Source organism: Acomys minous (genome assembly GCF_964271855.1).
Source record: "Acomys minous genome assembly, chromosome: 15".
Taxonomy (NCBI): domain Eukaryota; kingdom Metazoa; phylum Chordata; class Mammalia; order Rodentia; family Muridae; genus Acomys; species Acomys minous.
In genome coordinates this window covers 53,523,805-53,543,280 of record NC_140497.1, presented here as the reverse complement: position 1 = coordinate 53,543,280, position 19,476 = coordinate 53,523,805, and the positions used below count along the sequence as shown (strand labels likewise).

Genomic DNA, 19,476 nt, shown 5'->3' with positions numbered 1-19,476 from the left:
AGAATGTTTTTTTTCTTCGTGGCACAAACTCTAGGAAGGAAAGTTTAAAAATGAAATATAACATGGGTTGGAAGGATGGCTTTGAGAGATTAGGGCACTTGACTCCAAGCTTGACAAGCTGAATTTGATCCCCATAAACTTGAAAAAGTGGTAGGACACCAGCTCCCATAAATTTCCCTGACTGTCCCACAACTGTCACGGAATATAAACCCCAAATAAGTTAAAAATGCTAAATATAACATTTTTTTCTTGAAGGCAAAATGGTAGTTATCTGTACCATAAATGATGAGGAGAACCAGAACATCACAAACACAAGAGACTGCACCGAAAAGCGAACATCTGAGCTGCATAGGAAGCCTATAGAAAGGATGATGGCACCGTGGTAGCTTCTAAGCCAGGGACTTGCAGATGTATCTGGATGTTCTCTGAAGTATAGGGCCCAGAAGCAACAATGAGGATCATTAGTTGCCATGGGAACAGCAAGGTGGGATTTTGCATGCCTGGTTACCACCCAAATTTAGACAGCACAGAGAAAATAGTGTGTGCAGTGGCCTATTAACAACTGTAGCAGGGGGCTATGAGGAGATAAAGACAATGGCAGTCTTAATGTGGATGCCATTAGAGAAGGAGAGGGATAGCTTCTGTGTGAAAGACATGACACCATAGAGCCTCCTGTCACATTCAAGTCTCTCATCTCTTCCGAGATATAAGGCCCAAGCCCCATTCCAGGTGGACATTTCACACCATCAGTCAAACTGGATTTAAGGAAGAAATTAAGGGTACAGACAATGCTATACATGCATGATTAGAAAGTGAAAACAACGGATGAAAATATACCAAGAGACGAGCTATGACAAGCATGTCAAAAAGAACTATGGGGTGGGGGGGGCGATCTTACTAGAAGTTCTTGGCAGCAGGGTGTATAAAATAGTCTCAGAGAGGTGACAGATGAGGCGACTAAACAATGTGGTTTATGCAATGAAAAATTTCAAACTTAGAAACTAATTAAGGACATAAAGCAAGACGTTCCCTTAATTATGATGAGCAGCTCGCTATAGATAGAGCACAGTAATACATTAGGCATGTAGAAGGACAGCTTGATGGTCACAATCAAGGACAATGGAAAGATAAAGCCATGTCAAAGCCAGTTAGATGTTGACAGACATACAAAGCAACCAAAGCTTCTAAAATAGAGAGTGCAAATTAGAATAGAAAACATTTGAGATGTAAGGTGTGCGTGTGCGTGTGTGTGTGTGTGTGTGTGTGTGTGTGTGTGTGTGTGTGTGTGAAAATTCTGCAGAAATCATATCAGAAAAACAAGAGTGATAACATTCCAGGAAGAATTGAGTTCTATGTGCATGACATGTGAATATATCTATTTAAATTATTGAAATCTAAATTTAAGAGCTACTCAAGCATCTGGCAGAGAAAGAGCTAGTTTCATAAGGGAAGATGATATCAGCCTGCCAAGCGAAGGTTCCACAAAAACACGCAGGGGTAAAATGACTAAACCATGTCTACAAAGCACTGCAGGGACACGTTATGTTTGATTATTATTCTGCTAGCATTTCTCCGAATCAGAATGTCAACAGACATGCAAAAAACAATCTCGAGAAACAACTGTGAGCTCTCCTGATGGAGTGCTTTTTCTAGAGCAGCCAGTGGAGAGGACAACATGAAGAAAAGCCAAGAAACTGAGATGGCGGCATGCAAAGATGCTATAAGCACTGGCTCCTTTTCACACAGGGAAAGGAGTAGACAACGGGGTACACATTATGGCTCCTGTACAAGCTACTTTGTAGGCCAAGAATTGACCAGAACTAAGAAGACCTAAAGTCAACGTAGGATCATCTCCTTTTGTAACAGCTAATGTGATCTGACAACATTCTTGTGTAGACAGCACAGACTGCAACCAGTTCCGGGTGCCAGTGAAGCTGTGGCTGGTGAAAGCTTTACTAATACTCTCCTTGACAAGGACAAACACTGTCTTTGATCAGCCAAGGTTGAAAAGTCCTCAGAGATTGGTCAGCAGTTTCAGTGTCCAACTTTCAGTTAATGTTTATCTTATGAACCACAGACATTGGAGTCATCCAGTCCAAAGTCCAATAATGACTCTGCACCTGTGGTTAGCTATTTTCTGTCGTAATGATTAAAAAGCAACACATGCTAGTTGAGAAACTTGGAGGAGGACATCTCTATTTTGGATCAGTCTCAGAGGTATCAGGTCTATGGTGAGTTGCCTCCATCACTGTGTGTCTGTATTGAGACACAAGTACTATGGTGTCAGGCATACCAAGGCAAACATGCTCACCTCATGGTGGGCAAGAAGTAGAGATGAAGAGGAAGGAGCCAGTGACAAGATATATTTTTGAATGGCACACTTCCAATGATTCACTTGCTCCAACTAGGTCTTCCTTCCTAAGAGCCCACTCAGCTGTGAACTCAGACCGTTGATGAGGTGAGCACCGCCCCACCCCCCAACCCCCGCCAACTAAATCACTGCCAAGTAGCACCAGCAGCTGGGGATGAGCCTTCGACATCTGAGCAATTCATGGGGATGTTTTGTATCTGAATTATAAGAAGAAATGATATGAGGCAGAAATGTGTGAGATCACCAATAAAATAAGGACTGACAAAGCCCAGGAACAGTTGGAATGCACACCTTACCTAAAATGATAAAAATACTCTTAAGAAAATACACTATGGGGTTGGTATGATAGCCCAGTGGGTAACAGCACTTGCTCAAAATCAGACAGATAGACATCATCATCATCATCATCACCATCATCATCATAATAAAAGTTTAAAATATGCCATGAAGCCCTTTACACATACTTCTCTCTATATGTGCACTGAAGAATAGAGAACAGGGCAAGCCTGTGCACCTAAAGAGGGCAGAGGAGCTTGGAGAGGATTCAAGGCCAAGGTAAGCTCCTGAGGTTCCTGTCAGTAATGCATTTAGACCTGTAAAGTCTTTACCATTTTCACCGCATCTGTGGCATGGCTTATAGGCTTATATGTAAGGCCTTGTGCCCTGTGGACTATTTTGAGGACTCCCCAACAGCTTCTGAGCCCCCTTTGCTTCTTTTGGTAAGGGCTGCATAAATAAGTGTCCCCTCCAGCACAGCTCTGGACCAAGGACTTGTTGGCACAAGGTCTTGAAAGCACAACATCCTTGATTTTGTGTGGATAAACTTTTGATTTATACAGGCAAAGCTACATTCCTCATGGCTTACTTAGCTCACTCGGACATGTTTTCACCCCAGCATCTGGTTTGGGGGAATCTGAGTTTGGTCATCTTCAAGTTCATTTCATAGAGCTGCATGTGAGAAGGTTAACATACACAAAGTAAGGGACGTCAGAGCGTCTTCAGTACCCCATCAAAGTCTCAGGGATATTTTTTTAGTCAAATGATCAATATGCAATAGTTATACCAGCTGCTGTCATTTATCCCTAAGTGACATGGAATACCAATCACAAATTGTCATTTTTGGACACCCCCCCACACACACAACAAAGAATGGGTTGCTGTGCAGAATTTTTTTTGTTTGCCTCTATGTCTTTAGAATCATTCTTGTAAAGTACTAATTTTTTTCCAATGGTTTTTGTAAGAGAACATGTTATTCTTTGCCCCAAGTGGAATTGTAACCAATAGGCCAACACAGGCAGAAACTAGAGAAGATTAATTCAGAAGGAGAGCGGTCATGACATGTTATTGTCAGGGTAGATGCAGGATACACCACTGAGGGGCCACTATATTCGCTGCATGGATTACTAGCAATGCTCACCTCAATAACCAAGAGTTATAATGACAACTAATGAATCGCTTGTAATTTTGTATATGTATTCCCCCTACCCCCATTTCCATCTCCTTTCTCTTTCATTTCAGCTCCTGAAGCAAACAACATCATCCAAGTCTGTTGCCAACCCCAAGCAATCTCTTTGATTAATTGGGTGGAAGACACTAGACTTGTTGGTCTGGCCATAATGCAGAGGACTATGGCTCTTAGGTTACAGAAAACCTAAAAGGCAGCCATGGTTTCCAGTAAAGGCCTCCAGTAGCCAGGCAAAGGCTGGGAGGTCCTACCAGGAAAACAACCACAAAGGGAAAGAGAAATAGGGGCCACAGGTGAAAATTTCAAGATCACAAGATTAGTCTTTGGCAGGTAGCTAAAAGAAATGAAAACAAAAGGTTGGCAGTCCATTGCTTCGTTTTATTTTGTTTTGAAAAGACAAGGTGGAGTCAGTTGCCTTGAGGCTGAGGCAGTCAAAGAGGGTCTAGAGAAATGGAAAAACCGTTCTCAGAAAAGAGTCAAACAATGCTGTTTGACTATTGTGCCCACAGAACAGGACAGGGTTCAGAGCAATAGGGTCCATGGGTTACTAGCTCCTGGGACTCTTGCCATAAGGTGGCACCACGCTGCTGTTTACTTCCACAGTCTATGGCCAGAGGTAGTCACATTAAATAGTCGATTTTCTGGTGTTATTGGCAGCTCCTAACGACCCTCCAGACTAAGCCTTCTACAAGCATGACAAAAGTCCCTTCACATATCCCTCTAAACACACAGTGACAGCACTGTTAAAAGTATCCACGAGGGAATCCAATGGAAGGTTTTTAAAAGCTGCTAAAATGCACTTTCTTAATTCTCACCAATCTTTTCAGTAAGTACCATTACTAGTTCGTTTCGTGGCTGATAAAGTAAGAGTATTAAAGGAACTGAATGTCTCTTCGAGTCTCTCTAATAGATTATGCTGTGGCTGTCATCCACTTGCACAAAACCTTTGTTAGAATCACCTGCAGATCATAAAGTATTTGCAGCATGGGTTCCAAGTATCTGCCACCCAAACTTTCTAAACAACCTTAGGGGTGAAAATCCAGGACTGGGTTGTGCTGTTCTCTCCTGGCCTTTCTCCTGGGAGCGGAGGAAACCCCGGTTTCCAAGTCTATCGGGGAAGTTCTACTTACCCAGCTACCAGGACCGCCACTGGCCCAGAAAAACCAGGAAGTGGACTGAGTGAGCTGGCCTCACAATGCAAAGGAGGTGCTTTTATTGGCTGTCCAAGTTGCTCAGCCCCCTATGGCGAAAACCAACCCAAGGATCTCTGGGAAATGTAGTTGTAGGGCCTCATTTGCATCTGGCGAACTCTTTCTCAAGTCCTTTCATTGAAAAGGTGTTAAGATATTTAATGAAAACTGGCCTTTGTATTTCAGAGTTTATGCTCTCTGGGAGCCTGTGGAAGGCTTGAAAAGGACGCAGGCAAAGCAGATCCAGGGACTTAGAGGAGGAAGAGGTCCGCCACATCTCCTTTGCACATCCACTTTATGACTCTCCTTCCATCAACTTCTGTTTTCTGTTTCCTTTCTTCAACCTCTCATCTTCAGGAACTTTTACCTCTCTACCCAGACGTACTGTGGAATGTGCATGACTTGTGTCCGTACTTGTGTCAGAAACACAAGTGTCCTATGGTTGTGTATTTGCTGGTTTTGATTTATATTAGTGATAGATAACGCTATTTCCGTGTGTGCTATATTTTAAAGACTCTCATGGCAGACAGAATCAGTCCTTTGTGTTACCCCCTTGGCAAATACTGACCTTACAGTCTGTGTGGTCAGAATAGATTCCTAAATTTATGCTTGGTGGCAGTTAGGGGTGTGGCTCAGGTGTGGAGAGGGATGAGTCATCGAATCCATATCCCCACTTCTGAGTGCCCGGGTCACTCTGCGGCATGGCCCAGCGCTATCTCTTGGTGTGGTTCTGAGGAATTTTGCTTCTTTTGCTGACAAGAACCATTTGTTGGCAAGCTGCTTATATAGTCTTATACCCGCAGCAGCACTTCCCAACTCTTACGTTCCTACAAACGCCAAAACACAAGCAACAAAACCCGGCTATGCGGTGGCCAGTGACTGCAATCCTAGCACGTGGGAAGTGCTACGATGATCAAGAAGACTCCGTGGCGATCCTGAGCTACACAGCAAGTTCAAGACCACCATGGGCCTCATGAGAAAGATCATTCCCCCCAAATGCAAAACCAAGCAAAGCAAAACACCCCTGTGGCAATGTAACCTATAGCTTTGGTAATAACTCAGACCTTGATTTTTGTTTACCTTGATATGACCATCATCAGTTGAAGACTGAGAAGGATACTGTACAACCCAGTTTGACCCGGACTCCTGGCATCTGCATGGAGGAGGCTATTCAAGAGGCCTCTGGGCGGGATTATTGGAGAATTATAGGTTTATTAGATGAATTATCAACAGCATGGTCATATAACCTGAGGGCAACAGAAGGGCAGGGCTTCCGAGGAGAATTTAGGTTTCAGCTCCAGAGACAGACAGCAAGGCAGGGGTCACTGAAGAGAGCAAGGACCCATGTGGCAGAGGAGGGAGCTCTTTTTACCCCTTTGGAAGAGGAGGAAGTTCACAGCAACAGCCTAAGGAAGCGCCAATGCTTCCTTTGATGTTAAATGGAGCTGGGACTGCCTGTTAGCTAGAGACTCACAGATGATAAGACACCTGTCAATCAGTATCCATGGCAACGGAGAGATGGCTGCCGCAAGCACTGTGGCCTGGACAGAGGCTAGATTCTAACACGATACTCTGAGAGAATCCAGCCAGAAAGCAGGAGGTACAAAAAGTGAAAGATTCGGATTCTGGAGCTCACGCCATCCACCCACGCCATTCCCTGGCATCTGTCTCATCAAGGATGCGGCAGGCAGCTGACAATGCGAATGGAGTTTTCAGCAGGAGTAAGGTTAAGAGAGATAGAAAGACTTAGAAGTAATTACCAATATAATTTATTCACCCCCCCCCCACCGGCAAAATACCTTTGTATGTGGTAGTGCTGTAAATCAATTTCTGGGCTCCCAGCATACTAGGCCAGCAGTCTAATACTGGGAAGTCCCCCTGTAGGTCTGTATCTGTGGCCTTTATGTCCGGTACTGAATACACACACACACACACACACACACACACACACACACACACCTCAAACTCAGTCTTATATCTTGACTCAGATCCAAAAGTTTACCCAGTAATGTGCTCAGGGTGTGAACTCAAGATGCACTAAGAAACGTGCTTGATGCTTGCTTGTTTCCTCTTAAGCTAACATGTAGGATGAAGTAGAATTCAGCAGTAGAATATTAAAGTAGGATGGCAGAGGCGCACATCTTAAAGACATCACCAACCTTACCATATCCCAGTCCCTTCAAGAAACATTTGATTCAAATTACATTAGCCAATACTATTTTAATAAATTTAAGATTTAATATACTTCACAAATAATGATTTTCCAGGTAACATATATTTTTATGATATAAACATTATCATGAGGTATAAATCACTTAATCCTACAAATCAGAGTTTACAAAGTTTTTTAAAAAATCTAATACAAAAATAACAGTGTCTGCAAAGTTAACCCTGGAAGAGCCGTGTCACTGGATTGGAACCTATGCACAGAGCCCCATGTATTGGGGCTTGAGTTTTATTTAGACCCAGAGTTGAAATGGCGGCTCATTCTTCTTTGTTTCATTCTGATCCTAAGTTGTGAAGGTGGTTTCTTGTAAACCTTGGACATCAGATTTACTCTACCTGAATTTAATGCCTTTACTTCTCTGATTATTCACACTCACGTGTAAGTTTATGTAAGTTCAACCATAAAATAATGTTGGGAGGTTTTCTATTACAAATGAATATGGCTCCCAACGTTACCACATCATCATTAAGAAACTTATGTAGGGCTGGAGAGATGGCTCAAAGGTTAGGAACACTGTCCGCTCTTCCAGAGGTCCTGAGTTCAATTCCCAGCAACCACATGGTGGCTCACACCATCTATACCCTCCAATGGCCTCTTCTGACATGCACATTTAGATGTAGATAGGACATTAATATACATAAAACAAATAAATAAAATATATTTAAAAAGAAACTTTTATATGATTTGCCTAGAAAGGAGAATTATGGTTATATCCATTAAATTTTTTATTTCATTATAACTGGAGATATTTTTCTGGGTGAAATGACAGGACAACTAGGATTTCTTTTTTATAAAGTGTAGGAAATAGAAGATACAGCAAGTAATTCGTTGATCAATATTGAGCTGGGTGATTTCTGATATGGATACATTTGCATAAGCTCCAAATGTTTAAGAACATAAAATAATAATGAAAAACAATTTTTGCTCCTCACCCTAAACATTAAAACATAATTCACCACGTTTGGGCTCAAACTTTTTCTCCAAAGAAATGCCAAATACGGTTTTCAGCACATCCTCTATTTCTTCCTCACTCACGTTCTTAATCTCAACCAGGTCTACATTGTCCTTGTAACTGAATTTAGTACTTGTAAGGGTGGAGCCCACTAAACAGCAAACCCCTTCTAAAGTCTGCAAGGAACAAAATGATGTGCTTACAAACACAGAGGATGGTGACGTCTGAAGGTAGGTGTTCACATACGCAAAATCTTCAATAATACGGGGCTCAAGAGTAAAAGAATAGATTTTCCGATATTTGTTCTTCTCAAGGATTTCTGAGTCAGCAAATTCTTGGTTTGGAACATACTGCACTCTTCTGATTTGGTCCAGGTACCACGTCCCATTCTCTTCTGTCAAAAGGAAGATGCCAGGCATCTGAGGCTGACCCTTCCCTGTCGTTAATTCCAAAGGCTCCCACATCTGGAAGGAACCCCCAAAAGCAGAATCCACAATGTAGTTCCTGTCACCAATGGTCACCTGTACTAGAAGGTGGACCATTTCTCTGCTGTATTTGCCGACGGGAGTTATGTAAACATAGCCTCCCAACATGGTGGTTTTGAAGCCCAGTTTGGTCAGAGCCCAGTAGAGCAGCTGATTGACCTGGAGACACCACCCGCCCCGCTTCTTCCTTACTATGTTTTCAAAAATGGCCTCGAAGCCCAGCTCCATGGCTTCTCCACAATGCATGTTAACATTCTCAAAAGGGACTGTTCGCATCTGGTGCTGAAGAATCTCCGTTAATGTGTCCAAGTCCAGTTTATTCACTGTATTCTTATAACCAATCCTTTCAAAGTACGCTTCGATGTCCATGGTCCCTATAGGCAAACAAAGGGAAACCAAACAAACAGTACATTTTGTTTTGTTGTGGGTGTCCTGGAGTCAACTAACTGTAGTTAGAATGGAGTGTGTGTGTGTGGGTGTGTGTGTGTGTGTGTGTGTGTGTGCGTGCGTGCGCGCACATGCATACACACACACAATGCCTCTAAATGTCTCATAATCATATTACGTCTACTGCTTGATCTGCTCTTACGTGCAGATCATTAAATACTCTCAGTGTCCCTTCAAGGAAGATTTGTTATTTCTTGTATTTGTCAAGTTCTTAGAGTTAGAAAGTAAGACTAAATGACCAGTCAGATGACTAGTAGTTTAGATGCTGTTTCCTTGGTGATAAATGGTAGCTATACAAAGCTCCCCACTCAAAGATTTCCATTGACTGACCAAGTCATTCCGTCACTGAACAAACGAGTTTAGTGAACACCCTCTAGATACTTCCTATTGAGCTGCGGTTTTCTTGCCCTCCAAAAGTTTGCATTTTAGTGGGCATTAAAATAACACATAAGGTGAACTGAGTAAACTAAAAACAGAACAAAAAAAAAAGCAACGTGGTAGCTGTCCACAGGATAACTAAAATAAAGGAAGAGGTGCAGGGAGAGTTTTGATGTGAAATAACGTGATCACAGTTGGTAGACAATGAGCCTGGTGGATGTGGGTGAGGACGGTGGTTCCTAGCAGAAGGGATCGTGAGAAAGTCTTCAATAAATGTTCTAGAAAACAAGGATGACTGGGGCAGATCAGGCGAGAAGGGTGGACTGAGATGAGCTCTCACTGTTAACAGTGTCTTTATGGCTAACGGGGACACTATGAGTTTTGCTGAAAATGAGATGAGCAACAGAAATGATAGAAGACGTAGAGGAGTGCTGTTATATTGTGACAGTGTCTGCTGAGGTCAAATTCCATTTCCAGTTTACTTATGGATAATGGACTATCTAAAATAAATCACTATCAATGATCCAATGCAGCTGGTAGCACCACTTCAAAACAGTTACACTCTGGGACCAATGCTTGACACGTGACATGTGTGTGGTTCAAAAATATCAGTGAGGCATTGTTGAGAGATTTATGTTCTGAAGTAGAGTCAAATCTATTGTAGTGATGAAATTAAAAAAAAAACATGGACAAAACCTATGTATGGGAAGATGAGGAGCTTAGTGCTAATGCTGTTAGCTGTCAGGTAATATGAACTGTCCACCCCTAAAATCTCTTTAATAAATCTATTTGGAAAGTGCCATGCTACCCAAGAGCCTTAACATGCTAACACCTGATAGAAGGACAGAATGACTTTGAATATGGAGGGAGAACACAGACGTTGAGGTTAACCCCTTTACAATGTAGCACACTCTGATATGGCATGGCAAACAGAGCCTGACCCTCAAATCGATGGCAATAATCTACACACTTATCTTTTACTTCTTCACGGCATTTGCTTTTTTTATATAAATATTCCTACTTTGTCTGTTAGTGATGTCTACAACGTTTCTCCTACCTCGTTAGCTCTGCTCTACCATCACCCTTCTTTGGCATTTAGACAACCTCTAAAATCTATTATTCCGTCCTAGGAAGAACACATGGTATTTGTCAGAACATCTGAAACTCTCCCTGGCCCCTCTCCCAGAATCTGCACTAAGTACGTCAGGGAGAGAGGGGAAGATTAAACCAACTGGGGGAAAGGTACTTAGCCAGCATGCTTTCTAATAGGAAATTATATTTCTTTTAAACGCTGTATTTATATTTAAGTTTCTCATTATCTCTATCCCTGTCTCTCCCTACTTCTTTCTTCCTCCACACATCGTCTTTTTTCATTAAGAAAGTCCTCTTTAAAATAAAATGCCAAAGAGCTGGGCATGAGTGCATGCCTTTAATCCCAGCACTCAGGAGGCAGAGGCAGGTGGATCATCATGAGTTAGAGGCCAGCCTGGTCTACAAAGGGAGTCCAGGCCAGCCAAGGCTCCACAGAGAAACCCTGTCTCAAAAAACCAAAATAAATAAGTCTATCAATCAATAAATAATAAATTAAAAAAATAAAATAAAAATGCCAAACTGTATCGATTGACAATCCACAAGAAAATCAGTTCTTGCTAAGGACCTCGGTACTAGTTACATCTTATAGTCAGTCCATACTTTGGGTGGCCTATGCCTAAGCATATTTCAGTGATACTCTATTGAAGCTTAGACTTGAGATGAAATGATGAAAACCAATAAAGTAGTTGCCAAGAGACTCAGAAGTGAAACACTAGTGGCTCCACATGCCGGCGTGCAGCATCTCTGTGAAGTAACAAACTCCATCCTCTCCTCTTCATCATCAACAGGAGAAGGAAAGCAGAGAGAACAGGCACAGTAAGGGAGCCCACTGAGAAGGGTCAGGCCCTTCATACCTGTCGTGGTCAGCTTAAGGTAGCCCGATTGTCAGATTTAACTCAGAGGTCTTATACGGCTTCCTCTCGGTGAAAACTGTAAAGATAATAAAATGAACTTCAAGTGTGTATATATGACATGGTTTTCCTTTTTAAAACATTATCTTGTTTATTTATGTGTGTCCATGTGTGCGCCTGCTTGAGTTCATGTGCACCACATAGGTGGCCACAGAGACCAGAAGAGGGCACCAGCTCCCCTGGGACTGTAGTTACAGATGATTGTGAGCCACCCAACGTGGGTGCTGGGAACTTTATGCAGAATCTCTGCAAAAGCACTCGGTGCTATTGACTACTGGACCATTTTTCTCCAGCCTCAGACACAGCTTTTCTTAAAAACAAAATGGTGGTTTGATGCAGTCCATAATTTTATTTAAAAAAAAAAAGGCCCTAAATATTCTGAACAGAGGGAGTTGACAAAATAGTAAAGTGAACACCTGATGTACACAGGGGAGTTTATTGAAAAGATTATTATGGGCACTGGTAGCACCATGGCAGGTTCTACACTGTGAGGTCTAGAAGTCCTGAGTCATCTAGCAGCCAAGCAGATGACTACTTGCAAGGATGGACACCAAAACCAGTGTGTAGCATCTTCCTGTAGGAGGCAGCGGTATTTGGAAGTGCCGGAGAAGGAAAGGAAAGCAACACATCAACAGAGGAGGGGAAGAGAAGTGTAACCACTTACACAGAGAATCTCCAGGAAAAAGCCTCGCACCAAAGGTAAAATTATGAATACATGACTATAATGGCAGAACAGAATGAAGGTACAGATGCAGTTGGAAGACAAAGACATTATATGTGCAGCAAATTCCATACCTAGAAAGGCAACCGTCAGGACCATTAGAAGACGAAATAGCAGTTGAAAGATCTTCCTCACAGGCATTTGACAATAGAGAATCTTTGTACCTAAGAGCTGAAAATAACCTGCTATAATAATGTGTTTGGGGGCCTAGGAGATGGTTCAGTCTCTAACGTGCCTGCCACATGTGCATGAGGATCTGAGTGCAAATCCATAGCACCTATAACCCTACTTAGAGGGTGAGGTGGAGTAGGGAGTGGAGAGAGAGATCCCTGGAATTCACTGACCAGTCACAGCCTAACCAATTCAGTGACCTCCAGGTTTAGTGAGATGCCGTGTCTCAAAAATAAAAGTAGAGAGTGATTGGAGAAGACATCGGAGGTCCAAGACCTCTAACGTTTAGTTGTCCGGTATCACTCGGCAGTCCAGGTCAGAATTCTCTTGACACTCAAGGCAGGCTCAGCTTGGAGCTGCTGTGCAAACTTGAAAGGAGTTATCCATTGCCGATAAACAATGTTCCGGGGTTAACACTCTCATTCCAAAGGAAGAATTCAAGACAACAATAAGTAACAATGAAACCAAAGAGGGAGCAAATTCCAGTAGGGCGAAAGAGCAAACCCTAATCTTACCAGCCAATCACACAAATGTCGCTCTTCAGAGCTGAGAATCCTGGCAAGGAAATCGGGCTTTTCTAAGATATGCTCCCCCCGAACAGGAGGGCGGTCAGTTTCTCTCTACAGTGGTCACATCAGTCAAACCATTCTGTGACTGCAAAAGACCCTTCTTCCTTAGATTTTGTCCAGCCATCCTTTAGAGATGCACACTACCTCCCTGCACGTTAAAATCCCGCCTTTTGGTCGGAAGACAGAAAGAGCACATTCTAGTAGCACAAAGGTTTCCACCCCAATGATATGAAAAGATCACAAGACATACCAGGAGTTTTGAAAGCTAAACCATTGATTGAAGTACTGTGGCCAGTGTTTACCCCTCCTGGGCCAGTTGCCCTGCAGTAGTTGATTTGATTGGTTTTTAACGCTATTTTAAGGAGGCTGTTTCAACAGAAAAGATCCACAGTGAGTCAGGCATACTACTTGATGGTCACTTTGGCCATTCAGGGGATGTTTTTTTCTCTTCAGTTAATCCACTCCTTTGGTTACAAATGACCCTCATCTCCTAGGCCCTGTTCTGTAATCTGTCCTGTAATGATTTTGGCAAACATTTTTTTCATGCAAGTAAGACCTTCTTTTAATTACAAAGCAGCATTGGCAAGTCACTGGCTACTCTCTGTGTTATGATGACCAGGTGTTTCCAGCGTTTTTGAAAAAAAAAAAAAAAACCAACCAAACAAACAAAAAAAAAAACCCTAAAGAAACGTACCCAGTCAGGAGATGGAGGGCAGTCCTTCTGCCTCCTTGTCTCCTTTCACTGCAGGAGTTGATTCTATATTTTAACATTTTAGTCATTCCTTACACTGTTATAATATTGTGCAAAGAATTGTAAAACAGGAGGCAATTTTACAATGTAGAGCTAATTTCAAAGAAGGTGCCCTAGACTACAGAGATAGAACGATCCATTTCTTTTTCAGTACATTTCCATATGCGGGACGCAGGCTCTCAGGGCTTGAGAGACTTCCATCCCATACTCACCTGGAGCAGCTCTGTCTGTGGTCTGCAGATGCCCCTCCTAGATATTTTACCGCATAGCTTCTCTTAATGTCCTGGATCTCCAGAGCAGCCTAGCTTCCCTCTGGTAGAATTTTGGATGAGGAGTCTCTGTTTACGTCAACCGTCCCTTCCAAACACTGCCTAGCTTCCCAGGATTTCCTCCAAAATCTCAGTGTAAACCTTTATGCCGGTGACTCTGCTATTTCTGTTTTTAAACCTGTTGTGTGCACACACGCACACATGCGCTCTTGCACATGCCTCTGTGGAAGCCAGAGGATGACTTGAGGGAACTGGTTCTTTCCTTCTACCATGTGGCCCCTGGGTGTGAAACTCAGGTCATCAGATTCGGTGGCAGGCACCCCACACCCACTCAGCAATCTTGCTAGGCCAGACTCTTCTCCAAGACTCTAAGGTCTTTCCCTTTGTGCCCGAGTTTTCTTTGGCAGCCGTTCAAGAACATCATGAGGTCATCTAAGGAGGTTCCAGTGCGGCACAGTTCCTTTCTTATCAAAACTCTGTCCTAGAAAACACTGGAGGCAAATTTTCACTTTTATATCTTTGAACCTGAGAAGGTGGAGATCTAGTTCTCTCCAGAAATGCCCCCCAGGGCCTCCTTCGTATTGTCCTATTGACCATGTTTGGCTTCTTTTTGTGACACCCAAGACCTGTAGCTCTTATTCACAAAATTTCATACCTCCACCTGTTGTGGCTGAATTTCAAGTTTTCCAAATCTTGCAGTTCTGCTTCACACTGAGCTCAAGTCTCGCTGGCTGGCTGGCTGCGATCCATCTATCCTATTGACGTCATTTCCTGAACCCTGTGCTGCCTTGTGATCTCCTCCACCCAGTAAAGTATCCTGTTACCTTCAGGCTTATCCTAACGCAGAGCCTCAGGGGACCTTTTGACAGGCTGTGACATGGGTGGCCTCTAGTCCAATCCCCAGTACATTCTTCTATCTATGAGCAACCTCAGGAGCACATGACAATCCACATTTCCCTTTGTATTTGGCTCTTGTGAACCATGTGATCGCATGTTAGCATCTGCTTAGAGCATTCCTGCTAGTGTCTAGAAGCATCGCCAGACCCCTGAAACCAGTCAGAGCAGTAAATCCTCAACCCTGGCACTCATTTTCTCTTAGTTTTCAGGTACTGTCATGAAACACCGGAGATAATCAATTAGAAAAAAAATAAAGGGTGTTTTAATGTTGTTCCCAGTTTTGAGGCTGTAGTCAGTTGTGCCCACTAAGATTAGGCCTGTCATGAGACAGTGTATCATGACAAGCAGCCTGTGGTGCAGCAAACATCTCACTTCACTGGCATTAGGGAAGTCAGAAAAAGAGGAAGGTGGAAGTCCCAAACCATGTTCCAGGTTGTGCCCGACACTTGTAAGCTGACTGTAAAGTTGCCCTCGAGGCTCTACATCCTTAAGGCTCTACAGTCGCCAGTGGCTGATTAAGCTTCAGACTAGGACTTTAGCACTTGCCCCTTTGGAAGACCATAGCATCTCATGGTGAAGGTCAGCTCACTGAAGACACTGAGGGCTAATAAAAGACAAACTCATTCCAGAGTTAGAAGAGAAACAAAGGATAGAAAAGATAAGTCCCTCAACCTCACTGAGGAGGAGGGAAAGCTAAAAGCACATCAGAGGCCTGGTGGCACTTAAAGAAAGAATAAGCAGGCTACCAAGATGAGACTCGATAGCCTATGACCATATAGTGCGGGAGGAGGTTCCTCCTCAGTCATAGACCTAGGGGAGGAGAATAGAGTGAAAGCGGGAGGGAAAGAGGAACAGGAGGATACAAGTGATGGGATAACAACTGGGTAGTAATCTGAATAAATTAATTAAATAAAAATTATTATAAAAGAAAGAAAATGTTTGTGAGGAGAAACAAATGCATGTCTGAAGCGGGAAAAACTGGAAGAAATTGTACCTGACAAATAAGAGGGACAAAACTGCGGGAAAGTTTGAGGCTGGAATACATTTTCATGAAATTTTTGAAATGCAAAATGAAAGAGAAGTGCCCGCGCGTGCAGCAAAGAGAAAAGGTACTCCATAAGGAAGACATTCGCCCTCTGCCACCACAATGTTCCCCAGACATATTTGGAGGTAAAATAATGAAACAGCAGCTCCAAAGTATTGCAGGGAAACTGCTGTCCTCATGCACTGCACTGTGACTACCTCATGAAGGGAAAGGGGGGGGGGCGGGGAGCGCATGCAACGATCTCAATTGTAACACAAGCAAGGATGGGAATAACTACAAGCTATCCCAGTGCAGTGCAATGCTTCTTCTTCATGGCTGGAGAAGAAATAAAAAAGAAAGAAAGAAAGAAGAAAAACTAAGAAATGAGGGGCCACAGCGAAAGACTGCTGCTGTGATCTCTCTCTCTCTCTCCACAGAAAGAACAAAAGAAATGGGGAGATCATTATGCCTGCCAAAGAAGCCTTGTCTTTTAAGAACTTGGAGCCGAGAAGTCAAAAACTGGGGCAAGAGACATAGCTCAATGTTAAAAAAAAAAAAAACAAAAAAAACAAAAAACAAAAAACAAAACAAAACAAAAAGCCACTGGCCGCTCTCCCAGAGGGTCTGGGTTCAGGGCCAGCACCTTTATGGCCACGCACAAGCATCTACGACTCCAGCTGTAATGCATTCTACATCCTCTTCTGCCCTTAGCAGGCACTAGGCATATGCAGGTTGTACAAATATGCATGCAGAAAACACCCATATGCATAAAATAAAGTCAAATAAAACTTACAGACTCTGAGTGCAGCTCAGTTGCTTGAGCCCTTGCCTATAGTATACAGGAAGCTCTCGGTTGCCTCCCCAGCACCACAGAAACCAGGTATAGAAGCCTATGCCTGTGACGCCACCACTCAGGAAGTGGAGAGGACAGTGGGCTGAGAAGTTCAAGTTCACGCCTTGACTACACAGGGAGTAGTACAAGGCCAGACTGGTACCCGTGAACCCCATGCCAAAACGAAACGAAACAAAACAGTCAAAAATAAAACCGGAAAGCCAAGAAAGACCAGAACTAGAGAGATCTGATCCAGTATGGTCACATTGGAACGATCAGAAGATAAATGTGGAGACATTCAAATTAAATAGCTGATTTGACAGACAGCAATTGAGAAAGCAAGCCAGAAACATCAGACAGACCCTAAACAGTTCTGTATTCCAAAGGGGCTGTGGCTGGAGGCAACTCTTAGAAGACACAGACAATGCAAAGGAAATAGACTTGATTCATTACAGCAGATGGTCCTCGGTCTCTAAGGCTTAGGAGTTAGCTGGGGGCCCCTGACTGGAACCTCAAGAAGGCATGCACTCCAGTGGCTTCTTAAGAATCAGGAGACAGCCTGCAGAAGTCCCTCTCAGGCACAGTCATAGGGGAGGGGAGTAAGGGGAAAATAGGAGGGAGGGAAGAATGGGAGGATACAAGGGATGGGATAACCATTGAGATGTAACAAGAATAAATTAATAAAAAAAAAAGAAAAGAAAAAAAGAGAAAAAAAAAAAGAATCAGAAGGCAGAACTTATTCTGATCAAACTACTGCGGAACACCGTGACAAGTGTTTACACATAATGAGGTAGGGAGGGATGGGGCCGTTAAAAAGCTGGGGAGGACATCCCGTGTCCAAAGCATCCACCAAACACTTACAGAGAACACAACTGGACTCACACGAGACCTAGCGTAGTTGACGGCCTCCACGACAGGCCCAGAGGTCAAACATACGGAACTCATGCACTGAGGGCAGGGGGACTGCGTAGGGTTCAGGAGAGACAGGGTGGGGCGGTTGTTTGGTCCCAGTGGGGAAAAGCAGGAACGAAGAGAAAGAAAACAGCAGTTCAGAAGAGGTCCAGGCAGCTTGTTCCGGTGACCGTCCTGCCCATGAGCCAGAAGCAGAGCAGAGCAGAGCACACCGGCCTCTTGTTCCTGGGCCTCTTTGCCTTGCAAGGCTCCTTGCCCCTGTACAGTTTTGGACTGTGTTCAGGACGGACTCCATAGTCTGACTGAAAGGAAATTTGGTATGTTGTCATTGACAGCTCCCGAGGCTCCTTCCCACTGCTCTTCCCAGTATGACACATTTCCTCACAGGTCTAGCTCTGGGACACAGTCTAACAAGGCTGGACACCGAGGGCCAGTGGGGATTTCTCTTCAGTGGGTGCAAATTGAGCAAGAAGTGTTATCAGTTTGCTCCCTGCACTGTTAACTGTGCCTTTTGGGACTTTCCCTGTTGGGGATAGAGGACTGGTTGATGTCAGGGTCAAACATTCCCCTGGGGGAAACAGAGTTTAAATAGTCCTCCGCTAACACACCCACTTAATCATCACAACTCACGGCACTGTCTCATTTTACTGTTAGGAAAGAGTTTCACAAAATGTAAAAGACTTAACTCAATTTCTCACTGGTAAAATGTGTCCGGGCTGTGACTGTCATCCAGACAGTTTGCGCCAAGCATCCCTTGTACGGTTTGTTCTCAACCTTCCTAACGCTGCCACCCTTTAATACAGTTCAGAGTGTTGTGGTGACCCCCCCCCCAACCATAATTATTTTCATTGCTACTTCATAACTGTACTTTTTGCTACTCTTATGAATCATAATGTGAGCATCTGAGTTTTCCAGTGGTCTGAGGTGGCCCCTGTGAAAAGGTCCCAAAGGGTTTCGACTCACAGATTGAGAAACTCTGCCTTGTACCCACCAGTGCTCCGTTAGTTAAAGATTTTCAGTACTGGTTTTCAAGCATGAGCCACAGCACTTTCTGAACAACTTTAGAACTTGCCGTTCAGGCCTGGGTAGAATTCTGCCTCCTGGTCTTCCAGTAAAACAGGGTGAAACCCTGCATGCGAAGTACACAGCAAGTCGGTCCCAGCAGCCTAGCAGCTTTCAGCTCACCGGGTGTCTCCCAGGCCTCTGACCAGGAAGCTGGTGGAAGGCTGTCCACCCTTAGCCAAGATCTGCAGAGGAAGAGTTCATTGGCTGTTCAAATTGCTCTGCCTCAAAGGCTGGTTAGAATAACCCCAAGGCCTTCTGGGAATTGTAGTTGCAGGGCCTCATTTTCCTGCGGGATGTCTTAAGAGTACTTTGCTGAGACTGGACAGAGGTTTGTATTGTCTGCTGGTGATTCTCGTGCCTCAGGGTGTGAGGGGTCTCTGCCATTAATGTGGTTCCTGCCGGCTGGCTGTGAGCCTGAAATCAGACTCCTGAGGGCTGTGGGAGGTCAGAGGGTGGAAAAGGTCCAGGCCAAGCCGACCTAGTACCTGGAGAAGCAGGAGGGGCAGGTATATTTTATTACAGTTTATGGTAGTTTTACTATTGCAGTCTTCATATTTCATTCCAATTCTGAACTCACTCTCCTTTACAACCTCTGCCCAAAGGCACCAGGTAATGACAGAGTATATCTATGTATGTGATGTCAGGGCCATTTTGTTCTTGTATTTTCAAATTACAGTAATGACATTAGTCTACAATTTATTTATTTATTTATTTATTCACTTTACAATTCTTTTCTCCCCTCCTCCC

At 43.6% G+C, this 19,476-nt stretch overlaps 2 protein-coding genes across 5 annotated transcripts in view; both read right to left on the bottom strand.

Annotated features, from left to right (window-relative positions):
- LOC311584264 (arylamine N-acetyltransferase 2) overlaps window positions 1-5,014 on the bottom strand; it is a 7,860-nt gene extending 2,846 nt beyond the window's left edge. Inside the window, exon 1 of the mRNA XM_084758397.1 lies at window positions 4,967-5,014. The gene's annotated coding sequence lies outside the window, so the exon portion shown is untranslated. The remainder of the gene's footprint in view (window positions 1-4,966) is intronic.
- A 2,364-nt stretch (window positions 5,015-7,378) lies between these two features.
- LOC311584954 (arylamine N-acetyltransferase 1-like) lies at window positions 7,379-18,899 on the bottom strand. 4 transcript variants are annotated; one of them, XM_084759692.1, is made up of 4 exons: window positions 18,656-18,899; window positions 14,264-14,490; window positions 11,462-11,539; window positions 7,379-9,064 (listed from the first exon to the last, which is right to left on the bottom strand). In XM_084759692.1, the coding sequence occupies exon 4, from the start codon at window positions 9,057-9,059 to the stop codon at window positions 8,187-8,189; it is 873 nt and encodes a 290-aa protein (XP_084615818.1). In that variant the 5' UTR covers window positions 9,060-9,064; window positions 11,462-11,539; window positions 14,264-14,490; window positions 18,656-18,899; the 3' UTR covers window positions 7,379-8,186. The 4 variants fall into 4 exon arrangements, with proteins under 4 accessions (XP_084615818.1, XP_084615817.1, XP_084615819.1 ...); XM_084759691.1 differs by lacking the exon at window positions 14,264-14,490 and having other exon boundaries at window positions 11,462-11,537; XM_084759693.1 differs by lacking the exons at window positions 14,264-14,490; window positions 18,656-18,899 and adding an exon at window positions 13,943-13,964 and having other exon boundaries at window positions 11,462-11,537.
- Between the last annotated feature and the right edge of the window lie 577 nt (window positions 18,900-19,476).

Coding starts and splice junctions, on each gene's coding strand:
- LOC311584954 (XM_084759692.1), bottom strand. CDS start 9,059: ATGGACATCGAAGCGTACTTTGAAAGGATTGGTTATAAGAATACAGTG.